This window comes from Podarcis tiliguerta (genome assembly GCF_965153285.1).
Source record: "Podarcis tiliguerta genome assembly, chromosome: 4".
Classification (NCBI taxonomy): domain Eukaryota; kingdom Metazoa; phylum Chordata; class Lepidosauria; order Squamata; family Lacertidae; genus Podarcis; species Podarcis tiliguerta.
Window position 1 is genome coordinate 72,776,718 of NC_139537.1, and position 22,763 is coordinate 72,799,480.

Genomic DNA, 22,763 nt, shown 5'->3' on the forward strand with positions numbered 1-22,763 from the left:
TAGAACATTTCGCTTTCTCTCATTGCAACTATTTCAGTGCATTTGCATGCATTACACATGGCTAAGGTGGTGTGGCAAATCATGGCTCACTGCAAATAGCAGAATAGTCGCTAATAGCTACTGCCAATAATATACACAAGGTGCCTTAAATTCTGAGCTGCACATTCCTATGAACATTTACCAGGATGTGATTTCCACTGTGTTGAGTGGGAAGTGTGTACATAGGATTGCCCCATGAATTCCTAACATAAAGCAGCTTTTATTCTGGAAAAATTGGGAAAGTCACAAAACCTAGGCTGATAGAGCCAGCAATCAGAGCCATTATAAAACAGCACTTTTCTGTTTTCATCTTCTTATCAGTCACACATCATGCATATAATTCTTACATGGCTTCTACATCAAAGCAGATTGCTTCTTGACATTTGTCCAAAACCAGGTCATTCAACCACATCACCCGGTGGGTGCTCATAAACATCTTTGTTTTCAGCTGTGCTCTTTGAAATCTTCCAAACAAATTGAAATGAACCACTGTTCTATTTTCAAAATACAAAAAGGAAACCTTTTGAAGAAGACTTGCTTTTGCAAATAAAGAAATGCAACTAAAGGTAACTATCTTCTTCTTCTTCTTCTTCTTCTTCTTCTTCTTCTTCTTCTTCTTCTTCTTCTTCTTCTTCTTCTTCTTCTTCTTCTTCCAGAATGCTTTCTTTAGTCTAAAGTCTTAATACATTTACACAGAACAAACCCTATCTAATAAAATGTTGTCTCAAGCTAGAACTCATCTTGCTATTGATTCAATACTATCTTTGAAGTATTGCTTAGATGATCGGATGGCTTTGAAAGAGAATTAGACTCAACCAGACTCACCCAGACCTACTATGTTAAATACGTATTCTGTAGTTGACCTCCTTTGTAATGTTTTATTTTAAAATCTTTAAGATAATATTCTAGTTTTCTGTTATGCTGCTTTGACTATGTACTCTATATTTGACTTTCTTCAGATTGTTTTATTTATGTTTTATTGATTTAATATGCTGTAAACCGCTTTGAATTTTTTCTTAAAAATATAAAGTGGCATAGAAATTTTTTAAAGAGACATTTATGGAGAAAAAGGCTAAAAATGACTGCTAGCCAGTGTTAAGTATAATTGTTTAATTGACACTGAAATGGAGAATGTCTGATTGTGTGTTACTGAAGGCTTTAACATGGGGGTTTTCTATATTAAGCTCACTGAACTTCTATATAGGTTGATAACTGTTACTGTTTTCTGCTAATTCTGATGAGATGTTTAACTTTAGATGACATGGGAGGCTACTGAGTTGCAAATTCGCCATCTTGGAAGGGTGGTAGCTGTTGTCTTTTGTTCGCAGCCAGTGTGGGAGTAAGGTGCCTCTCCAGGATCTGCATAGCCTTTGTGGCTGGAATGCAGGCAGGCTAATGGAGCCTGTGTGAGAGAAGCTAGGTTTGTCAGCTCTAATTATAAGCAATTTTATTTTTTTTAAGACGCTGAGCATGTGTTTGGACAAGATATTGTGAAACTGTTTGGATGTAACATTTATTGGGTTTTGTTCTGTTTTGAAGAAAGTCATGCAAGGAAGGTTTTGAATAATATCTGATGGGTCTGGATAATGTTTTATTCCAAAAGGAGTCCGTTTTTATGCACCCAGTTGCTTCAAGCTGCACAATACTTTAATATCTGCAATTGCCGCAAAGGCTAGGTTCTACCACTACTGTTGGAGTTGATATGCCTCCAAATGTCAGTTCCTGGGAATCACAAGTGCTGTTGTGCTTAGCCTTCTGTTTCCTTAGGCACATGGTTGGCTGATATGAGAAGAGGATGCTGTACTAGATGGACCACTAACCACTAACCAGACCACTAACCACTAACAGCAGGCTCTTCTCATCTTCTTATGCTGAGATTTCTGAGTCTACCTTTATTTAATTTTGGTGGGGGGTAGAAGAGAAGTATTGGTCATCTGCAATACCATTTTCATTGTCCTTGACTACTTAGTTATAATGTTTCTTGAACAATACTTCAGATACAGACTATTTCAAACAGAGTAGTTTAAACTTTGTTTAAAATAGTTACTAACAGGGGGAGGCCTCAGTGAAACTACAAGCTGCATATTTGCTTGGCTCTGCCTTCATCCTGCAAAAACATTTGTTTCACAGCAAAAACAACTCCTGATTCACTTCTAATTACTTGGTAGGTGTGAAGGGAACGTTACCAGGCATTGCCAAAAATAAAGATGGTGCTCTTACTGATTATTTCCATCCTCTGGAAAATATGGGCCTAGGCCAGAATTGCGAATTGCAGCCAGACAAGAAGGCTCCTGGAACACAAAGGTCTGCCTGGCAAACTCAGACCCAAGCCAAGCTAGATGGCTCTGGCTTCAGGAAAGAATTAGGGGCTCAATTGCTCATTTTTAAGCACGAGCTCATGGAGAGCTGGAGCACAATGTTAAAACCTCGAGCAGCCAAGATGGCTGTGTTTGGCATGCATCTTGGTCACATTGCAACATCGACCTCTGAAACTCTAGACATGGGACTTCAGAACTCAGCGCAATTATTATTACTGTGTTGAGAAAGCAAATCGATTAAGAAAAATCTGGAGGCAATGCAGCTTTTCATCAGATGAAGAAATGTTCGTTTTTGTGGATTTTGGCTTTCATGTAAGTTAACATGGTTGATGACATACTGGGATTTGAAATAATAGGTGCCCACTTTGAACGAGCACACAGCATGCATACATCTAAAGACACCACTCTTCCAATATACATTCCTTCTCACAATTCATTAAAAAAAGAGAATTAATTATGAAATTGAGAAAAATTAATGATTAATGAAGGAAAGCCAATAATGGTACTTCAAAATCCTAGCCAAAAGACCAGGTGCAGAATTCAGTGGCCAGGTTCATCATCATCATCATCATCATCATCATCATCATCATCATCTTTGAGGCTGGTAATGGCCATGTTGCGAAAGGCAGGAATTCAGTACTGCTGGGGCTTCTGTTTTCATTTATCTGTTGTCTGAAATGGTGGTATCACTCACTCTACAATGAGGAATCCCTCATGATTTCAACAGCATGTGGCTTGGAACCCCCTGAAGCTACCAAAGTAGCTTGTTGAAGGAGGAGGAGGAGGAGAAGGAGAAGCAGAAGCGGGACCTTCACATTGACACATTGCTTGGGAATGACAAAATGGCGGCTGAACTTCACTGAGGAGACCAGCTCTGAATGACAAGCCAGGCAGACCAGACAAAGGACACCCACCAGGTCCAGCTCAACAAAGACAGATACATATAACATTCCAAGTATCATGATGCCTACTACTTTGCTTGATGTTTTCATCTTTATAGGCTATATTTCTAGGAGTCAATTTACTACATCTTCATATATTAATAACATGGGTTGAAGCACGGGGGAGGGGGGGAGATGAGTCCCATCCCCATATTTTATAGTTCACTAAGAGAGAGGCGGGACGCGGGTGGCGCTGTGGGTTAAACCACAGAGCCTAGGGCTTGCTGATCAGAAGGTGGGCGGTTCGAATCCCTGTGACGGGGTGAGCTCCCGTTGCACGGTCCCAGCTCCAGCCAACCTAGCAGTTCAAAAGCACGTCAAAGTGCAAGTAGATAAATAGGTTCTGCTCCGGCGGGAAGGTAAACGGCGTTTCCGTGTGCTGCTCTGGTTCGCCAGAAGCGGCTTAGTCATGCTGGCCACATGACCCGGAAGCTGTATGCCGGCTCCCTCGGCCAGTAAAGCGAGATGAGCGCTGCAACCCCAGAGTTGGCCACGACTGGACCTAGTGGTCAGGGGTCCCTTTACCTTTAAGAGAGAGGCAGGAGTGGGGTTTCTTCTTGGTTTTCCTTAATTTGTATTAAATTCACTGTTACAGCAACTTCCCCCACAATGGAGTAGTTTTTACCTTAAAGTCTAAGTTCTCATTCTATGCTTAAGGACATAGACAAAGATTCTGTGAAAGTAATATAGCCTTTTTGATCAGACTATATACTTTCTTATCTATTTGATATGTCTTGCCAATTTGTTGTGAAACTGAGGACTAGGTAATTAAGATTACAGCTTTCTGTTCTCTGTTACATCATTTTTTGTCCTCTTCTGCAAATATTCATGTAGTGATCGAGAAGGATCTATGTTCTCATACTACTAACATGCCCGGAGAACCTGAAAAATATATTTGTTTGGGGGGCACATGAAACTAAAACATGGTGGGTCCCTTTTCATGGAAAATCTCCATGTAGAGCCTCATAAGGTGATTTTTTTTAAAAAAATTGAACTGAAAAAAGCAGATGAATCACTGACTTCAAACTAATATATTGCTTGAATGCTTCACCTATAGCACTGCCATGATGTCCCTATTTTCACCAGAGAAATGTTGGAGGGTATGAAACAAACAAAACAGCACATGGAAGGAACTGGAATTTAGTCTAGCTCTGAGCACGTTTGCAGATCCTTGTTGAAAAGCTTTGAACATTAAATGTTTGGGATGTAATCTTAGGGAAAGTCCTGCTCTGTGGCAATTATGCATGATATAATCACTATAAATAAAGGTGGGGAAACAGTTTTTGTTTTACCTGGAAGCATCCTCCCCACCCCACCCAAAAAAAATTGGTTCACCCATGGAGTCTGCTAGAGTTGGGCTCTATTTTTCCCAACTACTGCAGGAACTTACCAAATGATCTCATATGCTGTCTGCTCCATCCTAATCCCTGTCACCTGGAACTCTTACTAGAGTCATAAATCATGAGTGGGGTTGATAGTCATTTTGGGTCAGGAATAGCCTGTCAAATGCCTGTGTTGACATCTATGGAGGTGGCAGCCAGAAAAAGGCCTATCAGGCATATTTCAGGAGCTCTTGCCAGACCCTTCCTTGAGAGTGGTATGCGCTGTTCTCAGGAAGCGTCTGGCAGTTTTGATTTTGGAGGGAGGGTCCCCCAATGAGAAGATTTAAGGATATAGTACTGCATCTGTTCTGAAGATAGGGGTTTCTCTTCAAAAAACTTTGTTCAGTCTGGTGTGCTTGTTCAGACACCAGTGCTGGTGCTAACACTAATACTGTATTAAAAAACAAAGCAAAACCAAAAGTGAAACTGATGAGGCTACTGAAAGTCAAGAAGTAGCACCATGAAGGATAATGCAGGAAGGCAGAGTTATAGGCTGCCACCAAACAGGGGTGCCAACTTGAATAAAAATATGTAGGGGCAGGTAATCTGTTAGGATTCCAGCTCTGTGTTTGCAGTCATGGGATTGTTGTCTATCACATGACGGTGTATGTTTTCATTCCACAGTATGGGAAGTGACAGAGACAGGATGTTTGTATTACTGTGTTCCGTGAAGTGGGACTATTGTCCTTTGTTTCTTTCTCTTTGCTGTCTGATGAGAAAGAGGAAGGAGCTAAGTCAGAATGCTCCGAGTGTATTATATGTAAATAAAAGTAGATTAGCCAAAATGCTGTGCTACTGGGTTCTGTTACTCAAACTGCCAACACTCTGCAGGATCGTAAGTGTGCTGATGCCTCTTGGTATCAGTTGCTGTGATGTTCGGGCTGAAGAAAGCTTTTGAAGCTCCTGAACGATCGACCAGGAGGGAGAGAATATGCCAGTTGGGCATGTGTCTCTACCAGAGTCCTACACGAGAGTAGGATGATCCTAACAGTATCATCAATCACAAGACACGGTGCATGCACACCATTTGAATGGCAATGCCCATTAGCTTGGGGGAGGAGGGGGGTGTCTCAATTTTTTAATTGGAGGGCCCGAAAGGACCTTAGCTCCTAGGAGTTGGCTCCAGAGCCACTAACCATGCCACTGCCCACTTCTCTGTGCTGGTTGAGACGGTAGTGCTACTCAGTTGTGCTAGAAGGCTGGAAAATGGGCAACAAAGCAGCACTTGGGGGCAGGGGAACGGGAATATACTTGATGAAAATCACAGGAATGCACTTGTTTGGGAAGGACATTGTTTCGATTCTGCAGCACAAATCAGTCTGCAAATTTTGTCCATACCAGATGAAAAGGCTGCTGTGCAACTACCCCACATGGGATGTCCGTCTGCCCATAGTGACTGGAAATGTATTCAAGTTTATTATCTGCCCTCTCTGCTCCAACATTTCTGTGTGATGCTGAGGCTGAAGAAAGGTGCGTGTGGGCCAGCAGTTGATTGGCTCCCCATGGATGCAACTGTTCCCACCATGTGGAAGGGGAAGCAAGACTGTCTCTTGGTTGTGCTCCTCCCATAGTCTCTGTGCTCTATTAAATATATTACTATGTTAGTCTTGCTGCTATAATTTGTGAATTTGAATAAATAAGGTTGTTTGGAAGAGAGAGAGAGAGCTAGAGCGCTACCTTGCCATCCAAAATGGCACCCCAATTTTTCCTGGGTGGGGGCTTGAGCCAGAATTGAATAGAAAGGAAGTAAAATAAGCCCTTGACGGACAGTACACTGTCCTGGGTGCTGACCCAAGAGCTGCATAAGATTAATCTAGAAGCCAGTGAGGAAACTGCGTAGGACTGGTAGTTTATAGCATGTCTGAAAGAAAACCATATGCCTATTTCTACTTCAGTGAATAAAGGTCACAAGAAAAACATCTGGGACATGACTAGCTATCACACAACCTTTTAAATAATGCTATGGACAAGTTAAGGGCATTGTGAAATTACTTTTTAATAGGCTATGTTCAGTCTGCGCCAAATCTTGATTTCCTGGAATCATTTTTTTAATCATCTGTTTATCATTCTTGCTGTGGAATCAAGCCAAGTGATGCAGCACAACTACATACTTTGAAGTCTAGTAATGTTACCACAATTTCCACTGTGTGTGCCTGAACAACTGATAGGCCGCCTTTCCGATTAACAAAGTAGCACTTAGCTCGGCTTCCCCAGTGTGACTTCCCAGGATTTCAGGTATACAATTCCTGTGGTGGCTGGACCATTAGGGCAAATGGGATATTGTTCTACTAACCTCAGTGTTGATTCCTCTGAGACCACCAGCCTGCATTCTTACTTAAAACCAGCCCTGGCTGCCTGCGTCCTCCTCTGTAGTCCTTCTACAACTGAGCAGGGAGGTGGAGGGGGACAAAGTAATTAGTTGGCTAGTCCAGTAACGTCTAGACCAGGCGCGTCCAACAGGTAGATCGTGATCTACTGGTAGATCACTGGACGTCTGTGGTAGATCACTGGTAGATCACTGACTCCCCCCAAAGAAGCTCAACAACTTTGGCTCCCCTAAAAAAAGCTCATTTTTTTTGCCCTGCACCCCCCAAAAATGGGGCTTTCCTTCTCCCTAAAAAAAGCTCAACAACAACTTTGATCTGAATGCCTAAAAAAATGGGCCTTCCTCCTCCCAAAAAAACTCAACAACTTTGATCTGAACCCCCCAAAAAGGGGTAGATCACAGCCAGTTTTTAACTCTGTAAGTAGATTGCAGTCACTTGGGAGTTGGCCATCCCTGGTCTAGACTATGTAGGACAGAGAAAGACAACAAGGTGTTACTGAACTACAACCTGCACCATACCTCACCACCAGCCATGCTGATGGGAGTCATAGTCCAACAATATCTGGAGGGTGCAACAGCTGCTACCCTTGGTCTAGAGGGCTCATCCTTCTTTAGGTGGAGATGCCTAGATGGCAGATTAGCTGGGAATTAACCTGTAAACCTGCAATTCAACTGGTTTCAGTACCTTGATCGGTGAAACTCACCTGGGCTGGATCTACACTGACCTGTTTAACATTACTTTCCCCTGTTAGAAAGATATAGATATGTTGCTCTAAAATGCCACAGGGCATACCTGTTAATTACCTTGGCTTTTTTTGGGGGGGGGGGTTAAATGTAAGTAATACCCGGCCACACCATTTTCCAAAACGCTGTTTCTTTCCCTGCTAGGATGGAAGAAGCAAAAAAAAAAAAAAAAAAATGGGAGGAGAAACTGACCACTGTCCCTTGAATACCATTGGAGGAGGGATCAGAGTTTGAATGCGGTAAAAAAAAAAAGGCAAAACACTACATAGGGACATATGAGCAGTGTTTCACCTATATGGCAGCATAAAATAATTAAAAATTAAGTGATAAAAAGACAAGGTAATAATGCATTATGAATGTAAAAAGGAGGACGTCATGTGTCCAGCTACACCAGGGGTAGTCAACCTGGTCCCTACCGCCCACTAGTGGGCGTTTTAGGATTCCAGGTGGGCGGTAGGGGGTTCTACGGCACATGTTATTGCAGCACTGGGCGGTAAGGAAATTTTACCATCAAGAAAGTTGCATTAGTGGGTGGTAGGTATAAAAAGGTTGACTACCCCGATCTACACTATCAAAACCATTCCTTAACCTTTCCTTAATGTTAAAAACCATGAGTGTAGATCTGCCCCTGCTTTTAGCTGCTTGTGGATTCCCCTCTGGAAAAAATATTTATCATAGCATCATACTGCATGATTCCCAGTGATGAGGCCAAGCACATAGGATCTTGGGTAGTACTTCAGTCTGAAAGAAAAAAACCCCTCATAGCATTCACTAAGCTCTACATTGTATATTCTATACAAACTGACTGTCCCAAACCAGACAGTTACATAGCAGTTAAATAAATTGGGATGCCTGTGGTAACGAAACACAGTTGTCTCAAGTGTTCAGCAAATATTATTTTTCTCCACATTCTTCTTAAAGCAAATGTAGTGTTTTCCTGGAACCCTGCATGCCACATGCTGAAAACTTTGTTAATCCTGTACCATGCTAGGGAAAAGTTCAAGCTCTTGCTGAAAACTTCATTTTGTTAACTTAGAAACCACCAGTGTGGCAACAACTGCATTCCATTACTCAATCTGGATGAGAAAGCCATTTAGCACATTCTATGGTGCTGATTCCTGCCGCTGTAAACTGGATCCTGAAGCATATTCTATCAATTTAACCAGAATTTGAGTGAGTATCCAGTTTCAGAAAAGCATGGGGGAATAAAGGGTACAAGACTTTCAGCTCAGGCTCCCATATTATAACCTCTCGTTTTGTTTATTTATTACTTCACAGGGTAAATGTGTCCAAGCCCCCATAAAAGGGTCAAGGGACAAGCTGTACAGCTGTTCCCATTATGCATATTTACTTAGGAATAACACCCACTGATTCCCATAAAGTGTGTATAGATTGTAAAATGCTAGTGTCACATTTTAGCATGGTGCTTTGCCTGTTCACTTTATTTTTTGGTGAGAACTACTTGTTCGCATGTAGCAGGGAGTACTGGAGAAGTACATGCAGGGCTGTCCCTAGGATAAATACAAACACAGCTTCTCAATTCAACTTGGTGCCCCCTCAGACCCACAACCCTGGCAACCGCCTAGTTCACCCACACCTAAAGGCCAACCCTGGTTAGGTGACACAAATAAAAAATATAACTAACAGTAAAGTCTGGTTGTGTTCGTTTTGCCTGCTTCAGCCAAGAAAATGGGGCTTGCTAAGGGCCCAATTTTTTTAGATGTATTATTATTAATAACCATAATTAGTTGCTTTTTTGCATGGCAGCTCAAAGCGTCTTATAATATTTTAAGCAAAAACCAAACACATACATACATGGAAACCAGCATTTAAAAAAAAGAATCTGAAAGACAATTCTATTTTTTAAAAAGGTAGATCGAAACAGCCCAACCCCACAAAAGGCTATAATTAAAAGCCAAAGCCTGATGGAATGAATGAACGATCTTCCCTAGAAGATAATGTAATTATGGTACCAAGCAGTGCTTTTTTTAAAAAGAAAAAGAAAACAAAAAATGTCGGTACTCACCATGAAGTTTTTACAGTAAGTGCCACACTTTTAATATTGGGGGGTGGGGTGCTGGTACTGCGTACCCCTGTGTACCCCCAGAAAAACCACGGGTACCAATGGAGACTCGTTCTATAAACAGGGAGCCACAACTGAAAAGGCCCCTTCTCTTGTTGCTATCCTCCAGACCTCCTGCTCAAAGAAGGGTCCTCAGATGATGATTGCAGTTTCCAGATGGGTTCACATGGGGAGAGGCAGTCCTTGGAGAATTGGGGTCCTGAGCCACAAAAGACTTTATAGGTCAAACCCAGCACTTTGAATGGTGCCAGTTTTATTAGAAGTGCCATCCAGTTAAAGGAGTTTTCAGAATGGGTTTGTAGCTATGCTCTTCCCAGGGAGGTTTGGCTGGTGCCTTCATTATACCCCTTTAGGCGGCAGGTGAAAAGGTTTTTCTTCCACCTGGGCCTTGGGCTGACGGACATGTGAAATATAGAATCGTAGACTTGGAAGGGACCCTGTGGATTATCTAGTCCAACCTTCTGCAATGCAGGAATATGCAGCTGCCCCATATGGTGGATCAAACCTGCATCCTTGGGATTATCAGCACCATGCTCTAACGCAGTCTTTGTTGTTGGAGGGGGAGGTTATTGGTTTCTTTTGGTTCTTAATTTTATTATGCATTTTGTGGTTTGTTGGTTTATTTTCCTTCTTATTTTTATTGGGTTTTTCATACTGTCATGTTGATGTTGTGAGCTGCCCTGAGAGGTACAGACAAAAGGTGGTCCACAAATTTAATACATAATAGTAATTTTTTGTGATGTATGGAATTAATAGTGATGTATGGAAGAGAGAGCTGGACAATAAAGAAGGCTGATCGCCGAAGAATTGATGCTTTTGAATTATGGTGTTGGAGGAGACTCTTGAGAGTCCCATGGACTGCAAGAAGATCAAACCTATCCATTCTGAAGGAAATCAGCCCTGAGTTCTCACTGGAAGGACAGATTGTGAAGCTGAGGCTCCAATACTTTGGCCACCTCATGAGAAGAGAAGACTCCCTGGAAAAGACCCTGATGTTGGGAAAGATGGGGGGCACCAGGAGAAGGGGACGACAGAAGACGAGATGGTTGGACAGTGTTCTTGGAGTTACCAGCATGAGTTTGACCAAACTGCGGGAGGCAGTGGAAGACAGGAGTGCCTGGCGCGCTCTGGTCCATGGGGTCACGAAGAGTCGGACACAACTAAAGGACTAAACAACAACAGCAAGTAATTTTTATTCTTATCCTCAGCCAGTCCCTAGGGCTGCTTTCTGAGGAACCAGGCAGGTGAGGATCAAGCTCGCGAGTCTCGGCTTGTTCCCCAGGATCCGGGATCCGAGTCCATTCTTCCGCGCCTGGGTGATTCAGAGCAGCCCCGGCGCTCCTGGCAGCGACGACCCACCGCCTCCTCCGTCCCGCCCAAGCGTCCAGGGCCGCCAAGGGGCGGGCTTCGCCTTAACGGGCAGGGGCGGAGCTCCCCTCGGCGCTCGGTGCCTGAGGCGAGTCGTGGCGAAGCTGCGGGCCGGACGAGTCCAGGTGAGGAGAAGGCGCTGGGCGCAGGGCGCGCGGGTCTGGATCGGCTGCTGAGGGGTTGAGGGTCCGCGAGGGGGGACAGCTTGCCGCCGCCTCGCCTCTGTATGAGGATTAGGCGCAGCCGTCTTGCGCGGCTCTTTCTCGAGCACAAGAGGAGCGCGCTGCGTGGGGAAAGAGTTTAGGCAAGTTCCTGGCACCGGGTGAGTCACGCTTTGGACCCGGCAGCGCGGCCTCTTCTTGCCCGCGAGGACAGGCTGGCCTGGGGCGGGAGGGGGCAGCAGGTTCTTCCAAGAGCCGCGGGGAAGAGACCGAACGGGTTCCTCTCGCCTCCGCCGCGGGATTCGCCGTTGCCTTTCCTGGCGCCTTTGAGGGGAGCAGATCAGCAGGTGGAGAAAGGGAAAGGGAGCTTCAGCTGCAGTCATTTCTGAGGAGCCCTGACAGACAGACAGACAGACAGACAGACGCCAACTGGGCATCCCTCTATAGAGGTGTCTTGTTTAGGCAGGTTGCTGTCAGTCTTGAATGTGTACAGAGCTGTTTCCCTTTTTTTCAGCAGCCTGCCTTGACGGACACTTTTCCAAAATGGGCTTCAGAGGCCCTTTATGAAGTTGACCTGAGTGGATTTAGAAACAGGCAGGATCCAAACTGGTTTCCGACTGGGGCCTGTTAATATCCTCTAGAGTTCTCTACCTTGAACAAACTACGGTTATTTTACCTCTTTGAGGATTTTTCAGACTTTTTACTAAAGTGGGCAAAAGGACAGCAGGCAAGATACCTCCTTTTCAAAGAAGCACCTTCTACAGAATCAAGGGGTTGCTTTTAACAAGCTGCTAGTCCCTATGATTTTCAGAGAGAGGGGAAGCACCAAAAATCTCAATCAGTTTTTTAAATTCCACCTTTACTTGTTAGACTCCGTTGGCAACAACCCATCTCCAAATGGCATATTTAATTCTCCTAGATTTATGAATGCTAACTGATCTCCCCCAGTGCAAGGCCTCTCTTTGGAAATGGCAGTATTTGGTATATGATGTGTAACTTATTTCTGTCCATACCATACCTATTCCAAATGCAGCTGACTCCATAGGTTTGGTCCAGTAATTTGGGAAGGGAGGCAGCTTCACATAGAGTTAAAAACATAGGATGGTATTCAACCAACTCAGAGTAGACTCATTGAAATTAATTGTTGTGTCCATTAATTTCCATGGGTCTACTCCAAGTTAAAATCACTTGAATACCACCCATTGGGTTGTATCCGTCTAAGTCATGTGCTGGAAACTAATTGCCTTCCAGATGTTGCTGAACCACAACTCCCATCAGTCCCGGCAAGAATGGCCAATGGCCTGGGATCTTGGGAGCTGTACCTCAGCAACATCTGGAGGGCCAAAAGTTTAGCACATCTGATGCAATCAACAACTTAACCTAAATTCATTGATTTCAGTGGGTCTGTTCTGAGTATGACAACTTGGTAGGTGTGGGCAATTTAAATCCACCCTTCCCCAAACAAGAACCAAGTGATTCTCGTCCTTGATGGCTAGTATGTTAAGTCTTCGCTCAGAACTATTAAGTGATTCATGGGTGATGCATTGGCAATACATTTAAAGTTCATAAGTGATTGAAAATCCAAGCATGCCATTACATGGTGTTAAGTCTTTTTAGTTATATATATCCAGTGAGCCTTGGCTTCTTTTGTTCCTTCGTGTCTCTCACAGAGTTAAAGTTATTGTTTGCTATTTTGGTGCAATGTGTAAATGGGACATTGTTGACTTTGCTGCATATTTTCTGGGTGATGGTAACTATGAGGTGCTGAGTGAACTTTCCCTGTTAACTTACTCTTGCCTTGCTTTTGACCACTCCTACATCTGGAGGGGAATCAATTGAACAATGGCTTGCCTTTCTCTTGAATGTGGCCAACATTGTGTGTTGGACATTCTGAAGTTCTAGTTGCTAAATCAATGATTATCAGAAGCAGAATGATTTTTATTGGATTTCTCATTTGTCCTTAACCATAAGGTTCCAGGTTACAATAGTATTTTTTTTTAAAAAAACCTGTTAAAACAATTTGCAATCAGGATATATATTTGGAGTGACAAAGGCCAGGGTAAAAAGGTGAAAGATGAAAGTAGTATGGGGGTCTATGGTGAGTTGCATTCCTGTAATGAATGTTCTTACTTCCAATTCTAAGATTCAGTTATCCAGAATTGAAGTGCAAGATCTAAGCTTGCGGTGGTTTATTGCTCTTCAGTTTTATGTCGCAAGTGACCTGCTAATAATGTTAATAAAGGCTTAAAAATTAAAAACAAACTAGTGACTCACTTGATAGTGATATTCATTTTAATAAGAGTAATTGAAACTGTGTATGGGGTGGGTCCTAGTTTGCTTTTAAGCATCACCTTTCTAAAAGGAGAATGTCTGCTTCTGGCTTATTTAGCATAGAGCACTGTGTGTGTGTTATGGAATGCTGGCTATCTCTTTCCAGGCATTAATAAATCAACTGCTGACAGAATAAACAACACAAATAGCTAAATTAAGGTCCAAGGCTAAGTGCAAGGCTATAATTTCTTGTAACTCCTTTGTAAAGTTTGCAGTTGGATTGTGTCTATCCAGCCTGGGCTCTGGTTTGTCTGCACGTGTTGGATGTAAGGAGGAATGTCAACTTAGGATGGGTTAGGTCCTCACATGACTCTGTGCCAGGTAATGTGGTTGTATTAGTCAGCCTGGGCACGCTGGATTCTGTGTGCAGAGGTGCCACTTACATGTGATAGTCAACCATTGTAGATAAGCTGGGTGAGTTTTAGGCAACGTGTGTGGAAGGGAGCTGAGTCTGGTGGCTGTAATCTTGATGCAGTGCTGCACATTCTGTACATACACATTTGTTAATTTGGGGGAAAGGATTTGGTGCTTCCAAACTATTAACCCAAGAGCGCTGTTCTGAAAGTCAGTGATCAATACAGCATAGATATGGATTGTAGCTAACATCTCCTGTTAGCTGCTTCCCAAACCAGCAGTTGGAACACAGTGGACGCAGAGTAAATGTGAGTATTCCAGAATTCCAGAACTTTTTTTTTTAATATAAAAAATCATGTTTGAAATTGTTGTGTCAGAATTTAAACTTCGAGTCAGTGCTGAATTTCTGGTTCTAGGCCTTAAGAATTGCCACACACACACACACACACACACACGTAGAGCTACATTTGGAAGAGCGCTGTGTGTGTTTCATGGGTGCCAACTCCCTGGGCCCTGGGTGCTCAAGCACCCACAATATTCCCTATGAAGGGGCTAGGCACCCACAAGTCTGGATGCAAAGGCCATGCATGGCACCTATGATCCTGGGCATCCACAGTCGCAGGGCCAAGGTGCCACTCCTGGTGTGTGTGTGTGTAAGCTGAAGCAAAAGTGGCAACTTTTCAGCCCTTGTTGAGTACCTGCTTTGAAAAACATACCACCTTTTTGCAAAAGGAAGGCTGAGTGGAGTTAAGCATGAGCAGGCTGAGGACAAAATACTAATGGTGGCTTTTCACTTGACATTTTGTACTAAGTGTTTGGGAACACTTGTGAAGGGCATTTGTACGTTTCATTTATTTACAACTAAATACTACTACACTGCAGTTTGATTTCAGGTGGCTTACAATCACCTAACATCCCAGTGACACAGCGCAGTAAGCAAACCCTCATTATCCAAGGTTGATCGATTTTAACTTTAAACCTGTTTTCTGCCATTTTTTTATCAGGAAAGAAATTGGACTGCAAGTCTTATAATTTTGTCACGCCTCTCTTAAAAACTGGTGCCACATTGGTTGCCTTCCAACCCTCCCGCGAGGATTTTGAGTTTAAAGACAATTTACTTTTTTATCATTAGATGACCAACTGCTTCATATTTTTATGTTATTTATGAACTCCTGATGCTATCCAGACCGAGGGTTGGCTTCTAATGTGGTGTTTAGCCCTAGAATTTTAATCTTATTTTTATCCAACATCCTTTGCAGAGAAATCAGACGCAAATATTCTGTTTCTCTCGAAGTTGTTTTTCTAATGGTCTGACACTCCCAGGCTCGCTCACTGCTTGTGATTTTTAAGAAATTTGTATCCCCCCCCCCACATGCCCCTAACAATATGCTCAAATATCTTCTCATGTGCCTCACTGGTAACTTGTGTTTGTTTTAGGAGAGCTTATTTTCTTTTTTTTTGCCCTCTTTATTTAGATGAGACTTGCACTTTTTAAAGAAAAGAGTCTTGGCTTTTGCAGCTCTATTGACGTTCATTACTAACCACACATCCTGTTGGGTTTCTTTCTTAATCCATGGTGTGCACTCCAGACGAGCTTCTGTTGTTGTGGTTTTAAATAACTTCCAAGACTCCTGAATACTTTCCCTTTCGACTTCCTTATAATGCATCTCCACCATTTGGAGGAATTTTCCTCTCTTGAAATTAAACGTGACCCTGTTGAACCTTGTTGGTGGTGTCCCGCTTCCATTGAAGTTGATTTGATAGCACTGTAGTTAACTGTTCCTTGCTAGTTTGGCAGCATCTTCGTCTTGTACCAGATCTGAAGTATCTCCAAGAATGAAGGGCCTCTCAGTTTCAGCTGTCTAGAACAGGAGTCAGCAAACGTTTTCAGCAGGGGGCCGGTCCACTGTCCCTCAGACCTTGTGGGGGCCCGGACTATATTTCGAAAAAATAATAATGAACGAATTCCTATGCTCCACAAATAACCCAGAGATGCATTTTAAATAAAAGGACACATTCTACTTTTGTAAAAACACGCTGATTTCTGGACTGTCTACGGGCCGGATTTAGAAGGAGATTGGGCCGGATCCACCCCCCGGGTCTTAGTTTGCCTACTCATGGTATAGAATGAAACTTGACAGGAAATCTAATTTTGTTGATTCTGGCCAACAAGAAAACAATGCTAGCAGAATTTATTCTTATTATCCACTTCCACAGAGAACAGATCTTCCAAGTACCCCTATTTTCCAGGAATCCATCCTGGTTTCTGATTTGATCCCGTAATGTCCCACTTTTCCTTAGGATGCTCCTATTTTCATCGGAGAAATGTTGGAGGGTATAGGACATCCCCAGGTCTTTTTTAGCCAGAACTCACCAGAACTGAGTTCTGGCACTTCTCAGGTGGGCGCCATGGCCATTCTAAGAGAACAAGGGGGTTGTTCATGGTGAGTTCCAGCACCACTTTTTCTAGAAAAATAGCACTGGATGTCCCTATTTTCATTGGAGAAATGTTGGCGGGGATGTATCAGTTTACATCAGAGAAATGTTGGAGGGCATGGGATCGTGAAGGCCAAACTGCCCAAAGTATATACAGCATGTTTAGCAGTGATCACTACTTTCCCCCAGAAAAAGCAAAGACGTGAAATCTCCCATGCAGCACATTTGCAGCTCTTCTGAATGTGGAATATTGGGTAGGAGCTAATGCAGGGAAGTGTCATGATCAGCTGTGGAATGTTGTTCATGGCAGTAATTCTTACAAGGTAGTGTTTTTCAACCTGGTGCCCTCCAAGTGTGTTGGATCACAACACACACCAGCCCTGGTCTTTGGCTGTGCCGACTGGGACTGATGTGAGTTTGTATCTCAATGCATCTGGTCACCAGCTTGGGAAAACTGCTGTAGAGTATGTGGTCAGGTTCCTGTGTACCCAAACCTCTCAGCAAAGAGCTAAGAAATTTCCCGTGTTTCTGTAAAAGGGGTTTCAATAGTCTGTTTTCTTGCTGAAAATGATTGTGGCAATGGTTGAGCTGTTCATGCAGCCTGGAAATTATCGATATCTCTCAATTTGTAAATGCATATAGATTGGTATGGCAGAAGCCAAGCTTGACATGAACTTTCAAATAGCCGTTTGCATGGTGGGGAGCATCACTTTTTAAAAATCCTTTCAAGCCTCTGATGTAAATTAGACTGAGAGATGGTAACTGGCCTAAGGACACACAAAGGGTCCAGGATCTGAAACCAAATTCATTTCATTAACCAGGTGATCAAACAGGGCTCTTTACGAAATGTGTTTTTTTTTACACCACTGATGGCTGGTAGGTAAGTGTGGCTGTGCTAGTTATTTCTGTGAACTTCAGGTTTATTTGACTTTCTTCTAAACACAATAGTCCTTAGCATCGGATATGTCATCCTTCCCCTTTATACATATTGTGAACATTTTGGCTGTAGCAGAGAATTTTAGAAAGCTATTGCAGCCCTGAATATCTTTCCTTTCCTTTGCCAGCAGAAGATGGTATCTGTGTTGCAGCTCTTATGCTGGATCTGTCTGGCTTATTCGTCGTCCAGTATTTGTAAGTCAAATTTATATTTCTTATTTGTTTGCTTGCTTGCTTGCTTTAGCTACCTACACCACGGTGGATGTAATCATACTCCCATCTAGTTTCTCCACAAAGTTACACAAATATAAGTGCCGCTTCCGTGAGGGGCTGGTTTGTTTTCGTTATTTTGCAGGTGCATAGCTCTTACTTTATTTCTGCCTGCTTGCTTAATTACTCTGAGAATGCACAAACTTGAAAAGCGCAGGTGAAAACCAGTGCATATGAGGGAATATGAAGGCTGTGTCTGTGGTCTGTAGTGCTTCACTTGTGTGTATATTCATCACTAGTTAACCTATAGTCAAGTGATGAACATCCATCACAGTTTTCTATCTCTCCCTCCACCTGCCATGAGTCAACTGGGGTTGCAGTTTCTCAAAATGCAGCACTTTCCCCAACAAAAATGGGAAGAGCTGTTCTTAACCCATTTATTCTTCAAAAAACCTTTTAATTTTATGTTTTATATATACCGTCATACTGGCTGTTGCCTGTATATACTTTGATACTGTAATGCCTCTTACTTTGCTCAATGAATGCAATATTCAGAGGTGAACTTCTCATGAACCCTTCTAGAAAATCTCAAGCAAAATTCCTCTCATCTCAAAACTCTTAAAGAAGCAGCAGATGTGCCAACACTCAAGATTACATTAAATTATATTTTGTTTGATAACGAATGGGGTGCGGAATTGGCTTCCTGGGCTCTTCTTTGTGTTTCTGTTAAGAAGCTGAATTGCATTCTCAATTAAATGTTGCCGGTTTTGCATTAAGAATGTATCACACGTGTATCGCATAGTGTTACACTTGCATTTCTAAAATTCTGAGAGCTGCATCGCACAAGCTGTGATTTGCAGATACTCATATATCCTGGCTCAGTAAACTTGACTTCTCCACACGCTCCACCCCCCAATTCCACGATAGGGCCATGTTGCATTATCTGTGCTTGCAATCCTAACCCTACTTTGGAGTAAACCTTGCTCCTGAGTAGACGTGGTTAGGATTTGGCTGTTTGGGAGTGAAACAGGGTCAAATAACAATCCTGCCCTTGCAAGGGTGCCTTATCTGTTGCTTGCAGTCTTCCCATGTTCCAGGCTAGAGGAAGGGAGCCTTTCTCAAAAGCCTCCAGTCAGATTTTCCTGCTGCAGCAGTTGCCAAATAAATAGAAGGAGACAATTTTCTACCCTGAGTTTGGGGTGGGGAATACGGGGGGGGGGGGAATGCAGGTAATCTGACAATGCAGCACCTCAGATTCAATTGGAGCTGGAGAATGATTTGTGGCACGGAAGTGCTGTTAGTTTCATAATGCATCCGAGCATTCATGGGACAAGTTCATACTATTAGTTGGACGAGTTTGTGCTAGCTAGATAGTAAGTTTGGGCAGCGTTGCTAATTGCAAGGCGCAAGGAAGAAAGGCAAAGTTGGCACAAATGAGTTGGCACGCAGTGGAATGATGGGGAGCTGTGTTGTGAATTTTCAGGCTTACTGCAAGTGTATCTGTTTGCACAAGTGAAGTACATCATTTGTCACAGTGCTAAGCACACATTATATGCAATTTATTCATTAGGTGTACGCTTAGCGACCAATGTGCGTGCAGGGGAGCCTGGGGTCATCTGCTGTCCGCTGCTGTTTTCCAAACAATCCAATTACTCTGTGACTTGGCACATAAACGGTAGTGATATACCCATAACTACGGATAACTACTCCAGGATCCATCAACGAGGAGACAGGCTTTGGTTTAGCCCTGCAATGATAGAAGACTCCGGATTTTATGAGTGTCGCATTCAGTAAGTTTCTGCAAAGTTCATGTTTTTTTTCTCAATTGAAAGTAGCTGCTAGGTTCTATAGTTCTGACTTGATTGAGTTCAGCAGCGATAGGGAAACATAAATTTAGAATTTTGCCCATTTTGTCTTCACAATTTTTGGGGGGCTTCAGTTGTGTAATGTTGAAGTGAGAAGCAATCTGCAGGCTGTGTATAAACCCTGCTGAGACCCTTCCACAACGGGAAGCTCTGTTGCACAAGTGGAGGTCTGTAGTGCATGTGAAATGGCAGCACTGGCTACAATCCAATGTAAACAAAAGGATTGTTTTTGTTTCCCCCCCAGTCATTTTTTAAAGAACTGTTACATCATGTTATTCCAGCTAATTATGGCATTCTATGAACACCATGAAACCAAACCTTCTGGCCACAATGTTGCCTCTTAAGCCACCCCTTACACATTTTTATATTCTGTCCTTCATTTATTTTCTTCTTCTACTTCCTGGAACAACAAACTAACAATAAACAGCCAGAGACTTCTAGAGTATTATTATTTTGAGTTGGTTCTTGTCTGCCGAATTGTGATCCAATTCCACATCTTACTATTCTAAAAAGTGCATCCGGATCTGGTTATGCTCATGATGTTTTTCTAATCATTAAATGCTGATATAATGCCAGTATCCCATGGGTATCTCTTAATAATTAATAGATGTACTGATATTTCTTTTTTTCATAACAGAAATTCAACAAGAGATAGGAAGGAGCTCCGTGTTTTCAAGAACGATGATGGTTTATGCTTTAATAGAAATTACGTTTATCCACAAAGAATACATTTGCATAATACTGGAAAGCTGAAGTGTCCCGACCTCCAGAATTTTGAAAGTGAAAGGACTCCACTTCAGTGGTCCAAGGTTGGTGTCTTTCTGTGTGATAACAGCCTTTTGAATGCTTTATTTTATTGGCGGTATCTTTTTCCCCTAAATCAGAGGTGGGGAACCACATTCAGGTGGTGGGCCATATTTGGTTGTGGAGAACCTTCTGTGGGTCTTGCACGAAACATTACAACTTAAAAGACACAGCACAAAAACTAGGAGGAGGAAGGCAGGAAACTAAAGCACTAGATATAGGCCATCAAGTTCCAACAAAAACCAGCTGAAATAGGAATAGTTTAAGGCAGGGGTTGGGGAAGCTTTGACCCCTTAGGTGTTGGTGAATTGCTGCTCCCATCATCCCTGGCTATTGCTTATGTCTGCTGGGGTTGATGTGAGTTTGTACTGTAACAACATCTGGCGGGCCAAAGGTTCCTCGTTTAAGGAAAAGATGAGCCAAACGTTGATGATGTCTCAGTAGGGCCAGTGGGATAGTCCCGCTTCCCTTCTCTCCCTCTGCTGGTGAGAGATGGCATGGTTGTTGCTGGATGAGCAATTCATACTGTTTTCTGGTACAAACTTCAAAATATGGTACATGTGGCTTTTGGCTAGTAAGACGCCTATCCCCCCCCCCCCCCAAGTAGTTTTAAAATATGAACAAAAATACATGGAGCATCTCATACATGAATAAAAATATATGAACAAAGCAAACTATGCTAAGACAAGCAAAAGTAACTGCTAAGAAGATGTAGCTGGGAACAGTGGCGTAGCGTGGGTTGTCAGCACCCGGGGCAAGGCAAGTAATTTGCGCCCCCTAACCCGGGGCAAGGCAAGTAATTTGCGCCCCCCCCACTGCACTGTCCCTCCCCCAGATAGTCCCTCGCTCTCTCTCCGCACCGCACTGCACGCCTGGCACCCTCCCCTCCACAGTGGGCGGAGACCCGGCGGCTCGGATCGGATTCGTACAGCCAGCACTGCAGTGAGAGAGAGTGAGTGAGCCAGGTAGGGGCAGAGAGCTGTGAGTGCGAGTGGCCAGCCCCCCTGCACCCCCCACGCTACGCCACTGGCTGGGAACACGTAAATTGTTCCAATTTTTACTCTAAAAGGAAGGAAGGATGTCCACCCCCCTGACATCTTAAGAAACTGTGTGTGAGAGAGATAACTGTAATCCAGTGCATACACACTTGAGAACAAACTTTTTTGAAATCTTTTAAGTATCAGATGCTAAGAATAGTTTGTTCCCACTTTTTTTTTTAAATAAAAAAATTATGAAAACATCTAAGTGGTTCACAAGAAATACTAAAATGATCCATTAAAACAGTTAACTGTGATTTTAATTATTTTTAAATGGTTTTAATCATAAAAGAGATTAAAAGACAGCAGTGAAAAAGATAAAGACAGTCAACATCTACATGTCAACATTTCCCACTAGCCATTTGTGCTGTGGAAAAAAAAATAATGTTATTTCTTTTAACATTTCTCCATTAACATGGAGTTAATTTGAGAGCCTATGTCCCGCTCCCATTGTTCTTTGATTGTGTCAAGGAGGTTTGTGGGATTTTGGAGCAGTATTTTGTATATTATGGATACCATCCCTTTACTGTGTCCCTCTGCTGTCAGAAGGTTTTCGAAGGAGGTCAAGGGCCTTGTGGCTGCTGATTTTACTGCTGGATTATTAAAGAAGGCATGTAGTTGATGATGTGTTAGCCAAGATATTTGCATGTCCCCTAGTTTGTCTTGTATTTATTGTGTTGGTATGGGTTTGCCATTTTTGTAGAAGTCTTTTAGACAGTGTAGGCATATGGCTTGCCAGGTTTTTATCTGGGGGTTTTGTGCTGCATGCTGGAATGGTGGGCGATAGGCCGGGGGGGTTAGTGGGGATGGGGATAGTTTGCCTACATTCCCCTTCTATGCTTTAAGCATGGACTGTGTGAACCTGTTCAGTGCTGTGGGGATTTTCTTTAGTTTGTTTTGGAGAAATGGGTATGTTGCTGTGGGGATGATTTTGATGGTCTCTCTCCCAAGTGGACCCATTGTTTCGTCTTGTCTTCTTGAATATACAGGATTATGTGGTGTCCTTGGTTGGTGATGTGATATGATTCTATGTTGGGGATTCCCCATCCTCCTTCAGAGGAGGGGAGGTTCAGGTATTTGGGGCTTATTCTTGGCTTTTTGTGAGAGAAAAACTACAGTCATTTATTTTCTCTACTTTGTCTGAGAGGGTGAAATTGGTGTTGTTCCATTTCCTCAAGTCTCTGTTGATTTGTCACCACAGGGGCTTGTAATTGTGGAGGTATAGTTTGTTGAGGTTTCTGGTTATTTGAACCCCTAGGTACCTGAAGCCTGGGAAGGTTCTGAACCAATCTCCCCCATCCCATGAATGATAATGTTGTTGTTGTTTGGTCGTTTAGTTGTGTCCGACTCTTCGTGACCCCATGGACCAGAGCACGCCAGGCACTCCTGTCTTCCACTGCCTCCTGCAGTTTGGTCAGACTCATGTTT

The 22,763-nt window shown here is 42.9% G+C and overlaps 1 protein-coding gene across 1 annotated transcript in view; it reads left to right on the forward strand.

Moving 5' to 3' along the window:
- The first annotated feature begins 578 nt into the window (after window positions 1-578).
- LOC310676849 (uncharacterized protein) overlaps window positions 579-22,763 on the forward strand; it is a 57,687-nt gene continuing 35,502 nt past the window's right edge. Inside the window, exons 1-4 of the mRNA XM_083439026.1 lie at window positions 579-605; window positions 17,548-17,614; window positions 19,200-19,419; window positions 20,132-20,303. Of these exons, the coding sequence (XP_083295152.1) occupies window positions 594-605; window positions 17,548-17,614; window positions 19,200-19,419; window positions 20,132-20,303 (471 nt within the window). The 5' untranslated portion in view covers window positions 579-593. The remainder of the gene's footprint in view (window positions 606-17,547; window positions 17,615-19,199; window positions 19,420-20,131; window positions 20,304-22,763) is intronic.